The following is a 19,816-nucleotide window of genomic DNA, read 5'->3' on the forward strand; positions in this document are numbered from 1 at the left end:
CATTTATTAAAGGAAGATACGTCCTCACTGTGCATAGGTACATTTATTAAAGGAAGATACGTCCTCACTGTGCATAGGTACATTTATTAAAGGAAGATACGTCCTCACTGTGCATGGGAACATATGATAGCTGCTGACAACAACAATAGTAGTTCACTAAATCATTTGTGTAGAAATAGTTTTCTAACGCCACAGGGCACCCAGGTTCACATTTCAATGATAATATGACTGGCTGCCAGTCGGGTGCTTCAAGTCAGAGGCTTGATGTGTGTGTGTGTGTGTGTGTGTGTGTGTGTGTGTGTGTGTGTGTGTGTGTGTGTGTGTGTGTGTGTGTGTGTGTGTGTGTGTGTGTGTGTGTGTGTGTGTGTGTGCGTATGAAGGGTGAGGGACAGGAGATGAGCTATAAATTCTTTGTCTCAAGGCAGCAGTTATAACAGTGTTGAAATACATGATGATCTACAAAGCTCAAAATGACCAGGCTCTGCAAAAAAACAGCAGAACTGATACATCTAACATCCCTTACACAAACACTGTGAATACAAACAAGCATAGTACCTTCCACACGCGCACACACACACACACACACACACACACACACACACACACACACACACACACACACACACACAGAAGCAGTATCGATCCTGTGTGTCTTAGTACATTTCACAGTTGCAAAGAGTTCAAAAGGAGCATGAGACTGCAGCAGCTTCACCACCAACAGGAATCACTCTTTAGGCCAAGGGCCAGAACAGAACATGATCTCTCCCAAGAATTTGAGAAACATAAACAAAATGTCGCTATTATCATTATCATTATCATGCACTGAAAGCCTGTTTCAAGAGGACAGTGACCATATGTCAAGGACCATCAAACCGGAGAGAGAGAAAGAGAGCATGTGAAAAGTACAAAATGGAGCTTGCTCTGAACTTTATCCTAATTTCCCCTCATCATGTCTTGAATTATATATTAACCTTCATCAATCACATCGATGATATGCTTAGTCTTGCCTGCCAAATTCATCTCAGCATTGGGGGGGAAATCAATGAGCGCCACAGCATGCGATTCCACAACTGCCGCTCATATAAACAAGCAAAGCGCACTTACTGAGGAGAAGGAGGAGGAGGGGTGGTGTGCTGGCGCTGGCCGGCAGCAGTGCAGGTTGAGTGGGCAGCAGAGTGGGTACAATCAGGCCAGGTGTTGGCTGGAGCAGAGAGCCTGCAGCAGAGAGGGTTGTTCTCTGTAGTGCCCTACTTTCAAAGACCCCGGTGGCCCCGATGGTGGTTCCTGCTCTGTTTGGTGTAGCTGTAGTGTATGTCAGTGGATAACTCTCCTCTTCCTCTCCCCCCCTCAGATCCAGCTGACCGGGGGACTTAGAGCGTGTGGATGTGGAGCCCTGAGCTAGCGCCCAGCGCAGCAGCAGGAGACAGGTACCCAGGCCCAGGATGAGCAAGAGGAGTGTGGGGAGGAGCAAGAGGAGGCCCCTCACGGCCCCAAAGCCCCATCTGCAGCCACGCCGGGGAGGGCAACCCAGTCTGGTGCCGCCCTCGGTCCCCTCCTCAGACCTCAGCACAGGGAATGGATGCACACAGACATCCAGGTCCATCCAGGTCCATCCACTGCCTGCCCAATGAACTCTTCCTTCCCTCTCAGCTGGTAACAGTGGTGGTGTAGGCTTTGCACCAGATTCACAATGTCTCTACGGCAGCTCTAGCTCTATGTTAGATCCCCTTAGAGTCCCCCATGAGAAAGTATCCCCTTAATGCTTGCCTCTCCTTCTCCCAGCATGTCCGTGTGTGTGTCCTGCGGAAGAAAGCGTGTCGGCTCTGGATCACACTTCGCCCATTCCTCAGCTCCCCCTTCCCTCCCAAGCACGCGCACCGCCCACACACTCTGGCGGCTGTGAAATTGGGCATCAGAGCACTGCTGCGGGTGGCAGATGGTGGTGGCTCAGTCCACTGCCAGAGGACAAACTAACAGTGGAGGGGTCACTAAGCACAGACAGGGCAAAGTAACTTGACCCAGCCCAGGAGCACCGCAATATCTCCAGCTCCTACTCCAACCCAGTCCCAATTCCAGCCCCAACCAGATCCCCAACTCCAGCAGCACCAGCACTAGTCCTCCTAACTCAAGGTCCAGCACCAGCCCTCCTAACCCAAGCTCCAGCACCAGTCCTCCTAACCCAAGCTCCAGCACCAGTCCTCCTAACCCGGGCTCCAGCCCCAGCTCCAGTCCTCCTAACCCGGGCTCTAGCCCCAGCACCAGTCCTCCTAACCCGGGCTCTAGCCCCAGCACCAGTCCTCCTAACCCGGGCTCCAGCCCCAGCACCAGTCCTCCTAACCTGGGCGCCAGACCCAACTCTAGTCTTAACTTCAGCTCATGTCCTAACTTCAGCTCTAGTCCTAACTTCAGCTCATGTCCTAACTTCAGCTCTAGTCCTAACTTCAGCTCATGTCCTAACTTCAGCTCTAGTCCTAACTTCAGCTCTAGTCCTAACTTCAGCTCTAGTCCTAACTTCAGCTCATGTCCTAACTTCAGCTCTAGTCCTAACTTCAGCTCTTGTCTTAACTTCAGCTCTAGTTCCAACTTCAGCTCTAGTCCTAAGCAGCTCAACCCCCTGTGCGTCCACTGACCAACAGCGTAACGTAGAGTAGCTCCCCTCAGGACTTGCCCTCTCTCTGCTGATATAGAAAACAGGACCCAGGAAGAAATCCCCCACCCCGCACCAGCAGACTGGGGCGAGACCACGATTAACAAGAGGCAAAGGGATGGGGAAACAGGGGTGGGGGTAGGAGAACAGCTGTGGCAGGCAAACTACAAAAGGCTACACTCCTGTGCATTAAGCAGTGGAATGGTAAATATATGTGTTCCTCATCTGACCAGAGACACCTTCACGAGCCATAGCGCAGCAAACATCTGTTCAGACACACTGGGCCTGATCACAGAGCAGCAAGAGGTCAGAGGGTGCACAGGCCTCTGAATGACCAACTCAGTGGGAATCAAATCAAATCAAAATGTATTTGTCACGTGCGCCAAATACAACAGGTGTAGGTAGACCTTACAGTGAAATGCTTACTTACAGGCTCTAACCAATAGTACAAAAAAGGTGTTAGGTGAACAATAGGTAAGTAAAGAAATAAAACAACAGTAAAAGACAGGCTATGTACAGTAGCGAGACTATAAAAGTAGCGAGGCTACATACAGACACTGGTTCGTCAGGCTGATTGAGGTAGTATGTACATGTAGATATGGTTAAAGTGACTATGCATACATGATGAACAGAGAGTAGCAGTAGCATAAAAGAGGGGTTGGGGGGTTGGGGGTGGGCACACAATGCCAGTAGTCCGTGTAGCCACTTGATTACCTATTCAGGAGTCTTATAGCTTGGGGGTAAAAACTGTTGAGAAACCTTTTTGTCCTAGACTTGGCACTCCGGTACCCCTTGCCATGCGGTAGAGAGAACCGTCTATGACTGAGGTGGCTGGGGTCTTTGAAAATTTTTAGGGCCTTCCTCTGACACCGCCTGGTGTAGAGGTCCTGGATAACAGGCAGCTTAGCCCCAGTGATGTACTGGGCTGTACACACTACCCTCTGTAGTGTCTTGCGGTCAGAGGCTGAGCAACTGCTGTACCAGGCAGTGATGTAACCATGCTCTCGATGTTGCAGTTGTAGAACCTTTTGAGGATTTCAGGACCCATGCCAAATCTTTTTAGTTTCCTGAGGGGGAATAGGCTTTGTCGTGCCCTCTTCACGACTGTCTTGGTGTGTTTGGACCATTCTAGTTTGTTGTTGATGTGGACACCAAGGAACTTGAAGCTCTCAACCTGCTCCACTACAGCCCCGTCGATGAGAATGGGGGCGTGCTCAGTCCTCCTTTTCCTGTAGTCCACAATCATCTCCTTAGTCTTGGTTACGTTGAGGGATAGGTTGTTATTCTGGTACCACCCGGCCAGGTCTCTGACCTCCTCCCTATAGGCTGTCTTGTCGTTGTCGGTGATCTGGCCTACCACTGTTGTGTCGTCTGCAAACTTAATGATGGTGTTGGAGTCGTGCCTGGCCATGCAGTCGTGGGTGAACAGGGTGTACAGGAGGGGACTGAGCATGCACCCTGTGGAGCTCCAGTGTTGCGGATCAGCGTGGCAGATGTGTTGTTACCTACCCTCACCAACTGGGGGCGGCCCGTCAGGAAGTCCAGGATCCAGTTGCAGAGGGAGGTGTTTAGTCCCAGGATCCTTAGCTTAGTGATGAGCTTTGAGGGTACTATGGTGTTGAATGCTGAGCTGTAGTCAATGAATAGCATTCTCACATAAGTGTTCCTTTTGTCCAGGTTGGAAAGGGCAGTGTGGAGTGCAATAGAGATTGCATAATTTGTGGATCTCTTTGGGCGGTACGCAAATTGGAGTGGGTCTAGGGTTTCTGGGATAATGGTGTGGATGTGAGCCATTACCAACCTTTCAAAACACTTCATGACTACAGACGTGAGTGCTACGGGTCTGTAGTCATTTAGGGAGGTTGCCTTACTGTTCTTGGGCACAGGGACTATGAAGGTCTGCTTGAAACATGTTGGTATTACAGACTCAATCAGGGACATGTTGAAAATGTCAGTGAAGACACCTGCCAGTTGTCAGTGCACACATGCACACACACCCTAAAACCACCAAACCAGTGGCTAAAACAACAAAGCAGCCTGGTGCTTGTCTTTCTGTTAGGTTATGTTGAAGTGAAGTGGGTCTATTTGTGGTGACTGAGGGTCCCTGTCAGGGTGTTCTCCAGTGGACTGTAAATACAGAGAGCTAGGCATGAATCTCCCTGAGTGAGGGCCTGCTCTACTCTGACATGGCCACTGCCGCTCGCCCACACCAATCAATGCCTATCGATTGACTTACAGGTACTTCACATTCATTCACGGCTGCAGCTAACATCCCAGAAAGATTTTGAGTTTCATTTGAGCTCAGTTAATCTGGTATTTATGTTGTCACGTTGTCTGAGGTGTCTGTTTTTTTACAACCAAGACAAAGAAAGGGGGATTTATGTAGATTAAAAAAACGATGTTTCCTTATATTACAAATAGATGTCAGGACTTTATGTGGTTTAAGGAGAGTGCACAATTTTTAACATGAATAGTTTTTAATCAACAAATGAGGAACATTTGGGCAGTCTTGATACCAAATTTTGAACAGAAATGCAATGGTTCATTGGATCAGTAAATCTTTGCACATACATAGCTGCCATCTAGTGGCCAAAATCTAAATTGCACCTGGGCTCGAGTAATACATTATGGCCTTTCTCTTGCATTTCAAAGATTGTACAATTTTTTTTACAAAAGAACAGTTGTTTTTTTATTTGTATTTTCTTTTACCAGATCTATTGTGTCATATTCTCCTACATTCCTTTCACATTTCCACAAACATCAAATTGTTTCCTTTCAAATTGTCACGTTCTGACCCTAGTTATTGTGTTAATTGTTTGTTTTAGTTGGTCAGGACGTGAGTTGGGTGGGCATTCTATGTTTTGTGTGTCTAGGTTGTTTTTCTGTTTCCGTGTCTGTGTTTTACACCACACGGGACTGTTTTAGTTTTTCGTTATTCATGGTACGTTTATTGTTTTGTATAGAGTGTTCAGTTTATGTGTTTAATAAACAACCATGGACACTTACCACATTGCGCATTGGTCCTCCGATCCTTCTCGCCTCTCCTCTTCAGAAGAAGAGGAGGAAAACCATTACACAAATGGTACCAAGAATATGCATATCCTTGCTTCAGGTCCTGAGCTACAGGCAGTTAGATTTGGGTATGTCATTATTGGCGAAAATTGAAAAGAAAGGGCAGACCCATAATTAAGAGTTTTTAAATACACTATGTTTCCTTATATTACAAAGAGATGTCAGGACTTTATATAGTTTAAACAAACTATGTTTCCTTATATTACAAAGAGATGTCAGGACCTTTATTGCAGGAAGAGAAAGAGAGTGATAAAATATAACAGCGAGACAGAGTGAAAGGGAAAAGCTAATAAGGAAACCTGTTTTTTTGCAAGAGCACAGCTGTAGACGTGCAAGAATATTACTCACTAGATGTTGATAGAGAAGTCATGGAGAAAAATATAGTTTTGTATGAGAGGGACAGGTGTGTTTGGCTTCAACATTTACATAGAGTGTGTGTGTGTGCAAACTGCTGCTGGTGGGCCCCAGCATGACTGATGAGGTTGGACCAATCAGCAGCCCAGCTGTGTTTTCCATCGACACATTCCTGGGAACTCACACACTCTCTCATTCTCTCTGTGGGGCTATGAAGAGCGCCCCCTAGGGATGCGACCCTTAGCCTGCGAACGCACGGGTGCCTAGCAAAACGCTTATCACAACACAGCAGCCTGCAGGAGACACACAGGGGGACTCTCTCCTTCCCCTGCCATGTGGATCACTGCAACCTTAGCAGCAACCACCACAGTACTGTACCAGTACTCATATCAACCTGGTGGGTTTCTAGGTGAAACACATAAACCTGGTGTGTTCTAAGTAAAACACATAAACCTGGTGGGTTCTAGGTAAAATACATAAATCTAGTGGGTTCTAAGTAAAACACAGAAACCTAGTGGGTTCTATGTAAAACATAAACCTTGTGGGTTCTAAGTAAAACACATAAACCTGGTGGTTTCTAGGTAAAACACATAAACCTGGTGGGTTCTAAGTAAAACACATAAACCTGGTGGGTTCAAAGTAAAACACATAAACCTAGTGGGTTCTAAGTCAAACACGTAAACCTAGTGGGTTCTAAGTAAAACACATAAACCTAGTGGGTTCTAAGTAAAACACGTAAACCTAGTGGGCTCTAAGTAAAACACGTAAACCTGGTGGGTTCTAGGTAAAACACATAAAGCTAGTGGGTTCTAAGTAAAACACATAAACCTAGTGGGTTCAAAGTAAAACACAAACCTAGTGGGTTCTAAGTAAAACACATAAACCTAGTGGGTTCTAAGTAAAACACATAAACCTAGTGGGTTCTAAGTAAAATATGTAAACCTAGTGGGTTCTAAGTAAAACACGTAAACCTGGTGGGTTCTAAGTAAAACACATAAACCTGGTGGGTTCTAAGTAAAACACGTAAACCTGGTGGGTTCTAGGTATAACACATAAACCTGGTGGTTTCTAGGTAAAACACATAAACCTAGTGGGTTTTAAGTAAAACACATAAACCTAGTGGGTTCAAAGTAAAACACAAACCTAGTGGGTTCTAAGTAAAACACATAAACCTAGTGGGTTCTAAGTAAAACACAAAGCTAGTGGGTTCTAAGTAAAATATGTAAACCTAGTGGGTTCTAAGTAAAACACATAAACCTAATGGGTTCTAAGTAAAACATATAAACCTAGTGGGTTCTAAGTAAAACACATAAACCTAGTGGGTTCTAAGTAAAACACATAAACCTGGTGGGTTCTAAGTAAAACACATAAACCTAGTGGGTTCTAAGTAAAACACGTAAACCTGGTGGGTTCTAAGTAAAACACATAAACCTAGTGGGTTCTAAGTAAAATATGTAAACCTAGTGGGTTCTAAGTAAAACACGTAAACCTGGTGGGTTCTAAGTAAAACACATAAACCTAGTGGGTTCTAAGTAAAACACGTAAACCTGGTGGGTTCTAAGTAAAACACATAAACCTAGTGGGTTCTAAGTAAAACACGTAAACCTGGTGGGTTCTAAGTAAAACACATAAACCTAGTGGGTTCTAAGTAAAACACGTAAACCTGGTGGGTTCTAAGTAAAACACATAAACCTGGTGGGTTCTAAGTAAAACACAAAGCTAGTGGGTTCTAAGTAAAATATGTAAACCTAGTGGGTTCTAAGTAAAATATGTAAACCTAGTGGGTTCTAAGTAAAACACGTAAACCTGGTGGGTTCTAAGTAAAACACATAAACCTGGTGGGTTCTAAGTAAAACACGTAAACCTGGTGGGTTCTAGGTATAACACATAAACCTGGTGGTTTCTAGGTAAAACACATAAACCTAGTGGGTTTTAAGTAAAACACATAAACCTAGTGGGTTCAAAGTAAAACACAAACCTAGTGGGTTCTAAGTAAAACACATAAACCTAGTGGGTTCTAAGTAAAACACAAAGCTAGTGGGTTCTAAGTAAAATATGTAAACCTAGTGGGTTCTAAGTAAAACACATAAACCTAGTGGGTTCTAAGTAAAACACATAAACCTGGTGGGTTCTAAGTAAAACACATAAACCTAGTGGGTTCTAAGTAAAACACATAAACCTAATGGGTTCTAAGTAAAACATATAAACCTAGTGGGTTCTAAGTAAAACACATAAACCTAGTGGGTTCTAAGTAAAACACATAAACCTGGTGGGTTCTAAGTAAAACACATAAACCTAGTGGGTTCTAAGTAAAACACGTAAACCTGGTGGGTTCTAAGTAAAACACATAAACCTAGTGGGTTCTAAGTAAAATATGTAAACCTAGTGGGTTCTAAGTAAAACACGTAAACCTGGTGGGTTCTAAGTAAAACACATAAACCTAGTGGGTTCTAAGTAAAACACGTAAACCTGGTGGGTTCTAAGTAAAACACATAAACCTAGTGGGTTCTAAGTAAAACACGTAAACCTGGTGGGTTCTAAGTAAAACACATAAACCTAGTGGGTTCTAAGTAAAACACGTAAACCTGGTGGGTTCTAAGTAAAACACGTAAACCTGGTGGGTTCTAAGTAAAACACATAAACCTAGTGGGTTCTAAGTAAAATATGTAAACCTAGTGGGTTCTAAGTAAAACACGTAAACCTGGTGGGTTCTAAGTAAAACACATAAACCTGGTGGGTTCTAAGTAAAACACGTAAACCTGGTGGGTTCTAGGTATAACACATAAACCTGGTGGTTTCTAGGTAAAACACATAAACCTAGTGGGTTTTAAGTAAAACACATAAACCTAGTGGGTTCAAAGTAAAACACAAACCTAGTGGGTTCTAAGTAAAACACATAAACCTAGTGGGTTCTAAGTAAAACACAAAGCTAGTGGGTTCTAAGTAAAATATGTAAACCTAGTGGGTTCTAAGTAAAACACATAAACCTAATGGGTTCTAAGTAAAACATATAAACCTAGTGGGTTCTAAGTAAAACACATAAACCTAGTGGGTTCTAAGTAAAATATGTAAACCTGGTGGGTTCTAAGTAAAACACGTAAACCTGGTGGGTTCTAAGTAAAACACATAAACCTAGTGGGTTCTAAGTAAAACACGTAAACCTGGTGGGTTCTAAGTAAAACACATAAACCTAGTGGGTTCTAAGTAAAACACGTAAACCTGGTGGGTTCTAAGTAAAACACATAAACCTAGTGGGTTCTAAGTAAAACACGTAAACCTGGTGGGTTCTAAGTAAAACACGTAAACCTGGTGGGTTCTAAGTAAAACACATAAACCTAGTGGGTTCTAAGTAAAATATGTAAACCTAGTGGGTTCTAAGTAAAACACGTAAACCTGGTGGGTTCTAAGTAAAACACATAAACCTAGTGGGTTCTAAGTAAAACATGTAAACCTGGTGGGTTCTAAGTAAAACACATAAACCTAGTGGGTTCTAAGTAAAACACGTAAACATGGTGGGTTCTAAGTAAAACACATAAACCTAGTGGGTTCTAAGTAAAACACGTAAACCTGGTGGGTTCTAAGTAAAACACATAAACCTAGTGGGTTCTAAGTAAAACACATAAACCTAATGGGTTCTAAGTAAAACATATAAACCTAGTGGGTTCTAAGTAAAACACATAAACCTAGTGGGTTCTAAGTAAAATATGTAAACCTGGTGGGTTCTAAGTAAAACACGTAAACCTGGTGGGTTCTAAGTAAAACACATAAACCTAGTGGGTTCTAAGTAAAACACGTAAACCTGGTGGGTTCTAAGTAAAACACATAAACCTAGTGGGTTCTAAGTAAAACACGTAAACCTGGTGGGTTCTAAGTAAAACACATAAACCTAGTGGGTTCTAAGTAAAACACGTAAACCTGGTGGGTTCTAAGTAAAACACGTAAACCTGGTGGGTTCTAAGTAAAACACATAAACCTAGTGGGTTCTAAGTAAAATATGTAAACCTAGTGGGTTCTAAGTAAAACACGTAAACCTGGTGGGTTCTAAGTAAAACACATAAACCTAGTGGGTTCTAAGTAAAACATGTAAACCTGGTGGGTTCTAAGTAAAACACATAAACCTAGTGGGTTCTAAGTAAAACACGTAAACATGGTGGGTTCTAAGTAAAACACATAAACCTAGTGGGTTCTAAGTAAAACACGTAAACCTGGTGGGTTCTAAGTAAAACACATAAACCTAGTGGGTTCTAAGTAAAACACATAAACCTAGTGGGTTCCAGGTAAAACACATACACTTGTAATGTAGTGGTCAAGGTAAAACAGAAACTTTAGGGGTCTAGGTAAGCCGTAGCTTAGAAGGCAAGGGAAGCCAGCGAGCATTTGGCCTCCCTTGATTAAAAAAACGATAAAATAATAGCCAATCAGCATTGAGCTAAACTGACAGCTCAACTGTGACTGGTCCTGGCACATCCAAAAAAAGTATCAAGAGAAGCCAGTTTGGGTTTGGCTACACTCCTATCATATCACATTAAGATAAATATGTAATTGACAGAAACAACTTGAATTCATGCATCTCGTTGTGTTGTTGTCCTCCTGTGGACTTCTAGCTAAAATCAACCCTTTCATAAATGAGCCATGGATGGATATTTGGGCTTGTGGTTTTACTTAATTCTCCGTACTGGTCAAACATTTTATTGTTATTTTACCTTGATTTAACTAGGTAAGTCAGTTAAGAACAAATTCTTATTTTCAATGACGGCCTAGGAACAGTGGGTTAACTGCCTGTTCAGGGGCAGAACGACAGATTTGTACCTTGTCAGCTCAGGGCTTTGAACTTGCAACCTTCCGGTTACTAGTCCAACGCTCTAACCACTAGGCTACCCTGCCGCCCCATGACGATTCTGATCCAACCATAGATTCATACATTGTGCCCGTGGACTTGAAGGGCTGGAAGTTCAATAAGTAGCTAGATTTAGAAGGCTAATGTTAACTAGTTAACGTTGCCCATGAAGGAAGCTAGGCTAGCGAGCAAGCATTTTAGCCAGGTAGCCTAGGACAAAAAAAGTGTGAACTGTATGACAGAGCCATAGACCATTTTGTCAACATGAAAGCGAGGACGATGGCATTGGTGGTAGGAATGTCCAGTGAGTCCAATCTTGGTTTGAGCAAACTCTCAAAATGTTTTTTAGATAGATGGCAGCAAGCCACTACATAAGAAAACACAACACTTAAACAATACATGAATTGCCCTATAACAGTGACAAACGGCCCCCCACAAACTGTTAGGGCCTACATAAAGCTGTCCCAACAGCAGATCTTTCTTTTCAGCACCATGGAGTGTCTCCTTTCCACTTCTACACCTGGCTGTCAGCGGAGCTTTGTCTGGAAGTGAAACAGTTCATTCAGCCTCATTTAGGCCTTTAAAAAAACAAGATAGCTGATATGGCTGACTTGCTTAAACAAATGTGGTTTCTATTGACAATTGAGATGTAGAAACTATGGCATAAGGGAACGATGAGCGGATAAGAGGCCATCCGTAATTTCGATTAAGACATTAATGAGCGAGCTAGGACGAATGTAGTCAATATAACAATTTGTTCAGCACTTTTGAAGTGTACAGCTACAGAATTCGGAACATGGGCCGTTCTTACAGTATTGTCCCTGTGCACCAAGTCAGAACCATAGGCTAAGTTATAAGGGGACCAAATTATTAGGGTGAGGCATATGGGCTACTAACAGCTTACTACACAACATACACTTAGTATTACTTTCTTAGCTACAGTATATATATCTCCCTGGCATTCTGTATTACATAATTTATGCAGTAGCATACAATACATTTTTGAACTCATCGTTGTGCTGTGCTCACTTGAACAGGAAGGTGGTACGGCGGTCCTTCTTGTGGGCAAATTTTGTCATGAGACTTTGTCATAAAAGTCTGTCATTCTCTGGATTTATGGTGCTTTCAAGATGTGAACTCTGAAAAAACAAGGTCCAATCATGACATCGGTGATCTTCAGGTCACTAGGCCTCTAGAAAGAGGCCCGAGTTCCCGACTTCACAGTTGTCTTGAACTCACTGAAGTCTGAGATTTCCCAGTTCCGAGTTTCCAGTTGTTTTGAATGCGGCAGAAGTCATGCTGGATTGACCACATGACCAACGTATTTAACCTTTTCTGGTCCATGGTGTTACGTGTGAATATTTATCCTTTTAAGCTTGGAAAAGAGAGCCTTAAACACAGTCTTGGCCCACACACCCTCTCCACCGAGTAGCAGGGAAATCAAAATAGTGATTGCTTTGCAACGCTTGCAGTTAGCCAATGATTCCTTCCAAACCACTCATTGTTGAATTTGCGATTTCCAACCTGTTGTGTAATGTTTATGTCCAATGGCCAATGAGCACCAATATGTTTTATCTATAATTTCTCTTCATAGGATTGAAGGACTGAAAAGGATTTGCCAGTAGATTGTGGATGTGATTCATGATGATGACTGCTTGTCTAGCTTCCTAGCTAAGATTTTGAAAGTATGATGTTGACATGATCCGTCCAATCAAAGCTACGGTAGATATAACGTGATTTGACATCATTTTATCTGTGGCCACTGACCTTGAGCCTTCTAGGATGGGCACTTCTAATGTAAATATATGGCAGCACCTAAAGGGGCTTGAACTTTACATCTCTCTGTAGATTTTGTGGTGACGTAGTGTCCCCATGAGTGAATTTCTTTTGACATTGTTTGCAAACTGATATGTGACATGTATTAATGTCAAAATAACGTGCAAAACAGGCAACCAAATGACAGGTTGCTACTGGGTGAGTCAACATGCTTTTCTACTTGCACACACGCGCGCACACACACACACACACACACACACACCTGAACCATGGACAGCCACATCATATTTAGGTTACGTTGATTGGACTAAATTGTTTTCGGTATCTTTCAGTTGTCACTGTATTAGAATAAGCATAGGTGTTTTGACAATGTTGAAATGTTAATGTTGAAACAGTGGAGGCAGCTCCTGCTTTCTTTGTGACTTGTGGTAACTCTCCGTGGTTCTAAATCAATAGTTGTTTAGTGGTCTGAAAATGTCAGAAACATGAACTTGCTTGACCGTGCTGTAGGTTATGTAACTGTTTGTTACATTTAAATTGTACCTTTTTTTAACTAGCCAAGTCAGTTAAGAACAAATTCTTACTTGCAATGATGGCCTACACCGGCCAAACCCGGAGGACGCTGGGACAATTGTGCGCAGCCCTATGGGACTCCCAATCACGGCTGGTTGTGATACAGCCTGGATTTGAACCAGGGTGTCTGTGGTGACACTTCTAGCCATGAGATGTAGTGCCTTAGACCGCTGCACCAGTGAGGAGCCCGCAATATGCTTTGTGGACTTCACCAGAGAGAGGTTGCTCTCCAGTTTTAGGCCTATATATCACGGTCGCAAGGCATATGAACTAACAGGTTATAGAGCAAACAACACAATTATCACAACACATAGGTTGTAATATGGCTTTTTTTGTTTTTGGGCTCGGTTTCCCCAGTGAATTTACCCACTCACCACTACTGCGCTAGACCAAAATAGTGATGGACCAAGTAAATCAATAAACCCAGCCACCCACTCTGCCGTCTGTGTGCAGTAGAACAATAATTGCCACTTTGTCCATTTACAATGTGTGTTTGTTTTTCCTGGTGAAAACAGTGACGTTGGTAAAAGTCTCCACAGAAGAGCAGCAATTGGATATCATTGGCATACTGCACGGTTGGCACAGTGCCACCATACAACACACTTTCCCCTCATTTTAAACATGCATGAGAAGAGCAAGTTCACTGTCCGTGCAGTTTTTACAGAAAACAACAGTTGTTTTTTCCAACACCAGATTTGTGAAACATGTTCTGCACCTCTCGGCTCTTCCTATCGGATGAATGGCACTAGTTTGGTGTTGCATGGTTACATTGGTCAAATCAAATAGGTGGTAAAAATGAGTATGAATAAAGGCCATTTATTTATTAATTTAGTATGAATACAGGAAATGAATCAATTCATTTAGTATGAATACAGGAAATTAATCAATTCATTTAGTATGAATACAGGCCATTGATTTATTAATTTTGTATGAAAAGGCCTTTTATTTATTAATTTAGTATGAATACAGGTCATTTATTGTCTAGGTCTAGGGCCTATGTAAAGAAATATGGAGTAGCCCCACAATAACTGCAGGGTTTTACAATAATGCTCATCTGTAAATCTCACTAACTCCATTTCCCATCTCTCATGTCTTGTTAAATCAGGAATCCAGATTCCAGATTGCTCAAGTGGTTAGCGGTCAGCCAATCAGCAGTCAGGGCTTGAACCACCCAGTTTATAGTGGTGTTTAGTGAGCTCCAGTTACCTCAGATATCAACATAGGACTGTGGTTCAAGTTGGTTAGGCTCAGACAGTCTGAGTGATACTCCGCATCAGATAAGTTCCCAGCAGCACAGCTCACAGCTAATTATTCATCTGGTTGTGGTTATAACCTTTCATTCACTGTAACAGAGTGATCAATGCTCTGTAAAACAGCACCAAAGTGAAAATATTTTTAGTGGGTCTGCTTCACTGTGAAATGGCCCGTCCACCAGATCACAGGCTACGTCCAGCCTGCCCTCTCCCTCTTTTTGACCTGTGACCTTACTGCCTCGGACCACATGCACATACACAGACAGACCCCCATGCTCAAGGCCCTCCCCAGCGGCTGACCCTAGACAGGGATAGGAGCCATAGGCTTGCACAGGGGAGCAGTCTGGGGCTGGGTGGTGGGAGGGAGGGAGGACAGCATGTGTTGGGGCTGGTTTCTCAGGGCCTGCCTCCGACAGAGCAATCAGTATCCAGAGGCACCACTATTGGTTCCCTCTGGGGAGAGAAATGATAGTGCTGGGGATAGGAGCTGTTTGTCTTCATTACCCATATGCCCTAGAGCTCATGGTCACACACTCTCACACTCACACTTCACCTCCCTCTCTGTGTTCACCCTTGTTCAACCTTTATGGGAGAGCAAAACCGGAGTGACGGCCAACATTACTAACAATCCCAATTACTGTAGGCAAGCTTCTGAAAAAGCTTGCATGAATGTGTGTGTGTGTGTCTGGAGTGAGGTGACACGGTGAGGGTGTAGGTTCAGGAAGAGATGTGACATACTAGTGGTAATGGTGAGAGAAACCCTGTGTTACTGGCTGCCTCTGGACAAAGCCTGCAAACTCTGACTGCGTTCTAAAATGGGTGTGAAACAGTCTCCTCTGCAAAGCAGCTGGGTCTCCTTATATATATATATATATATATATATATATATATATATATAAGGAGACCCATCTCTCTCTCTCTCTCTCTCTCTCTCTCTCTCTCGCTCTCTCTCTCTCTCTCTCTCTCGCTCTCTCTCTCTCTCTCTCTCTCTCTCTCTCTCTCTCTCTCTCGCTCGCTCTCTCTCTCGCTCTCTCGCTCGCTCTCTCGCTCGCTCTCTCGCTCGCTCTTTACTCGCTCTCTTTTTACTCGCTCTCTCTCGCTCTCCCTTTACACTCGCTCTCTCTCGCTCTCCCTTTACACTCGCTCTCTCTCGCTCTCCCTTTACACTCGCTCTCTCTCTCTCTCCCTTTACTCGCTCTCTCTCTCTCTCCCTTTACACTCGCTCTCTCTCTCTCTCTCCCTTTACACTCGCTCTCTCTTTACTCGCTCTCTCTCTCTCTCCCTTTACACTCGCTCTCTCTCTCTCTCCCTTTACTCGCTCTCTATCTCTCTCCCTTTACTCGCTCTCTCTCACTCCCCCTTTCCCTCACTCACTCCCTTCCTCCATCTACCTTGCTTTCTCTCAGTCACTCTCTCACTCTCTAGCTTTTGCTGCCTCCTTCACTCTTTCTCTCTCTTTCTCTCTAGCAGGCACACATACACAGATAATACTGCGGCTACATACTGCTATAGCAACACACTGCAGCAGGCAGGCATACACCACTGCAGCCTTTCACCAGAGTACCCATTTCTCTCATGACCTTAGGATGATTAGCAACCCAGGCAGCTTCTCAAATCAATCATATTCCCTCTGTTCACATCAACAACAACGCATATTGTACCTGCAAAAAATATATAAATAAATCCTATTATGAAAGGAAAAGACGACCCAGGAAAAGACAACCCAGGAAAACAGAGCACTACAGAAGGGCTATATCTTATCACACACATTCAATACAAGTCATTCTGCATTCTGCATTCTTCATTCTTCATTCTGCATTCTTCATTCTGCATTCTTCATTCTTCATTCTGCATTCTTCATTCTTCATTCTGCATTCTGCATTCTGCATTCTTCATTCTGCATTCTTCATTCTTCATTCTTCATTCTGCATTCTGTATTCTTCATTCTTCATTCTTCATTCTGCATTCTGCATTCTGCATTCTTCATTCTGCATTCTTCATTCTGCATTCTGTATTCTTCATTCTGCATTCTTCATTCTGCATTCTGTATTCTTCATTCTTCATTCTGCATTCTTCATTCTGCATTCTTCATTCTTCATTCTGCATTCTGTATTCTTCATTCTGCATTCTTCATTCTGCATTCTTCATTCTGCATTCTGTATTCTTCATTCTTCATTCTGCATTCTTCATTCTGCATTCTTCATTCTGCATTCTTCATTCTTCATTCTGCATTCTTCATTCTTCATTCTTCATTCTGCATTCTTCATTCTTCATTCTGCATTCTACATTCTTCATTCTTCATTCTTCATTCTGCATTCTGCATTCTTCATTCTGCATTCTTCATTCTGCATTCTTCATTCTGCATTCTTCATTCTGCATCCTACATTCTTCATTCTTCATTCTGCATTCTGCATTCTTCATTCTGCATTCTGTATTCTTCATTCTTCATTCTGCATTCTGCATTCTGCATTCTGCATTCTTCATTCTGCATTCTGCATTCTTCATTCTGCATTCTTCATTCTTCATTCTGTATACTTCATTCTGCATCCTTCATTCTGCATTCTTCATTCTGCATTCTGTATTCTTCATTCTTCATTCTGCATTCTTCATTCTGCATTCTTCATTCTGCATTCTGCATTCTGTATTCTTCATTCTGCATTCTTCATTCTGCATTCTTCATTCTGCATTCTGTATTCTTCATTCTTCATTCTGCATTCTTCATTCTGCATTCTTCATTCTGCATTCTGCATTCTTCATTCTGCATTCTTCATTCTGCATTCTTCATTCTTCATTCTGCATTCTACATTCTTCATTCTTCATTCTGCATTCTGCATTCTTCATTCTGCATTCTGCATTCTTCATTCTGCATTCTACATTCTTCATTCTTCATTCTGCATTCTTCATTCTGCATTCTTCATTCTGCATTCTTCATTCTGCATTCTACATTCTTCATTCTTCATTCTGCATTCTGCATTCTTCATTCTTCATTCTGCATTCTGCATTCTTCATTCTGCATTCTGCATTCTTCATTCTTCATTCTGCATTCTTCATTCTTCATTCTGCATTCTTCATTCTTCATTCTTAATTCTTAATTCGTCATTCATCATTCTGCATTCGTCATTCTTCATTCTGCATTCTTCATTCTTCATTCCTGCATTCTGCATTCCTGCATTCTTCATTCTGCATTCTGCATTCTGCATTCTGCATTCTGCATTCTTCATTCATTCATTTATCCATTCATTCATCCAATCATTCATTCATTCAGGTATATACGTTTTCTTTGCCAACTCTGTTCATATAAAGCTTCCTACCTAACTGTTGGCTAAACACAGCAAAATACTGTCAGTTTACCTCCCTTCGCCACATTTTCCGCCATTTCTTTATTGATATCATCTGGGTGAACCCCTCCCCCAGCCTGTGGACATATCACCCCGATACACCCTGTCTCGCCGCCTGCCTTGCCTCCCCTCCAGAGCGAAACACACACACACACAAACACACACACACTTCCTTTGTGCAGCAAATCACTCATTCTGCCACAAGACAAAGAAGACAGTTGCACCGCTGTTGGGAAGAATGAGGAGAAGAGATTCAAGAGGTTACAGAGCTCACCTAAAAAAAACATATGCCACTAGTTGTCATTGTTTTTGGGCAGAATTATGTGAGGTTTTATGTGTTGTTGCAGGTGCGTCATGGTCAGTTTAGCACAGAAAATGCCATCCTCGTCAATCTGTCGCAATTGGCGGCCACCTAATCCTGCCTAATGGGCGGGCGGGCCATGATCTTGAAAATATCCAACACGGTATCGCTTTGCTCATACATGCTCCAGCCATACACTCTGCATCATGCCAGTATTCCATCTTCTCTGACAGACAGGCCATGGCTCAGTACTCACTGCTTTGGACATGAACAGTGCTCGTGGAGTTGGAGTTCCCCAGAAGGTTCTCTGCCACACACGTGTAATTCCCAGAATGCTCCAGCTTGGCTCTGCTGATCTGGACCCTGGAGTTCTTCCTGTGGCAGAAACAAACAGTTGACTCAGGGGAACCAACATGACATGGAAACACAACACATGTCTGGGGACAGAGGACGACAACACAACAGGCATGGAAGAACCTACTGTAGCCTTGCAACAAAAACGGGGAGTCGCCATACAAACCAGATTAGAGCGGGATAGAAGCCAGTTAGTCATAGTCGATTTTGATGAAGTTTGTAATTTCAGCAGGTAAGAATTTACAGGAAGGTACAGATTTGCAATATGGAACACTGAGGAATCTAGGGCCCGTCCTTTTTAATCAACCCAGTAACCAACTTTCATTTATAAGGCCACCTAGTCGCTAAACACTTCTACGCTGCAAAGTATACTTTCTGTTATTTCACTAATGAAGGAATTTGCTCATAAATCCCTGGCATACTCTCATAAATAATGTGTCTCTGTGTTGATGTTTCACTTTCGAAAATGCTTTTCATCCTTTGGGTCAGCTGCTAAAAGCATTAGGGGAAAACTACTGAAGGAGAAATTACTGCCACGCAGTGACTTTTGACATTTGTCTGTTTTGCTAATACTACCACATGCTAAATATATTAGGAGCTTCAAGGGATTGTAGATGGACTCACTGGCTGGACTTTATTTTGACATCTCTGCTTTTCTTGAGCTCACTGCCATCTTTGAACCATTTGTAGGTAGGGCTGGGGTTTCCTGTAGCCTCACACTTGACCGTGAGCCTGCTCCCCTCTTCCACCATCAGGTTCCTCAACCGCTTCAACTTTGGGGCATTAGCTAAACACAGAGAGAGAAACAGAGGTGATAGACATTTTTAAATTAAATGGGACACGCTTGAAATGGGTTTAAGACAAGAGACAGAGAAAGAGACAGAGAAAAAGAGGAACACTTTTTGTGTATCATGTTTACTGTTAATGTCTGATTGTTTTCGTCTTTCTTTTGTTTAAGTCTCTTTGTTGGTTTTTGTTTATTGTTGTTTTGTTTATTGTTTATTTCACTTGCTTTGGCAATGTAAACACATTTGCCATGCCAATAAAGCCCCTTTGAATTTAAATGAGAGCGAGGGAGAGAGAGGGATTGGGGAATAGAGAGGGAGATGTGGAGAGAGTGGGGGGGGGGGGGTACACAGAGACCCAGAAAGACAGAAGGAGAATCTCAATTGCATACTGCTTGGGTCCTCTCTCCTTCTCAAAGACATTGGATGAGAAAGCCAGAGGTCCCTCCCCTCTGTCCTTCTCTTCCAATGGGTTTTGAGGAGGCGAGGAGAGAGAATGTGAGTAGTATGCAACTGAGATTCTCCC

At 43.0% G+C, this 19,816-nt stretch overlaps 1 protein-coding gene across 3 annotated transcripts in view; it reads right to left on the reverse strand.

The window, feature by feature from the left end:
• nrg2a (neuregulin 2a) overlaps positions 1-19,816 on the reverse strand; it is a 180,508-nt gene that overhangs the window by 82,259 nt on the left and 78,433 nt on the right. For all 3 annotated transcript variants that reach the window (XM_031809392.1, XM_031809390.1, XM_031809393.1), the window contains exons 2-3: positions 19,130-19,292; positions 18,408-18,526 (exon numbers count right to left, since the gene is read on the reverse strand). In XM_031809392.1, the coding sequence (XP_031665252.1) occupies positions 18,408-18,526; positions 19,130-19,292 (282 nt within the window). The remainder of the gene's footprint in view (positions 1-18,407; positions 18,527-19,129; positions 19,293-19,816) is intronic.

The sequence above is a fragment of the Oncorhynchus kisutch genome, linkage group LG29 (assembly GCF_002021735.2).
Source record: "Oncorhynchus kisutch isolate 150728-3 linkage group LG29, Okis_V2, whole genome shotgun sequence".
Lineage (NCBI taxonomy): Eukaryota > Metazoa > Chordata > Actinopteri > Salmoniformes > Salmonidae > Oncorhynchus > Oncorhynchus kisutch.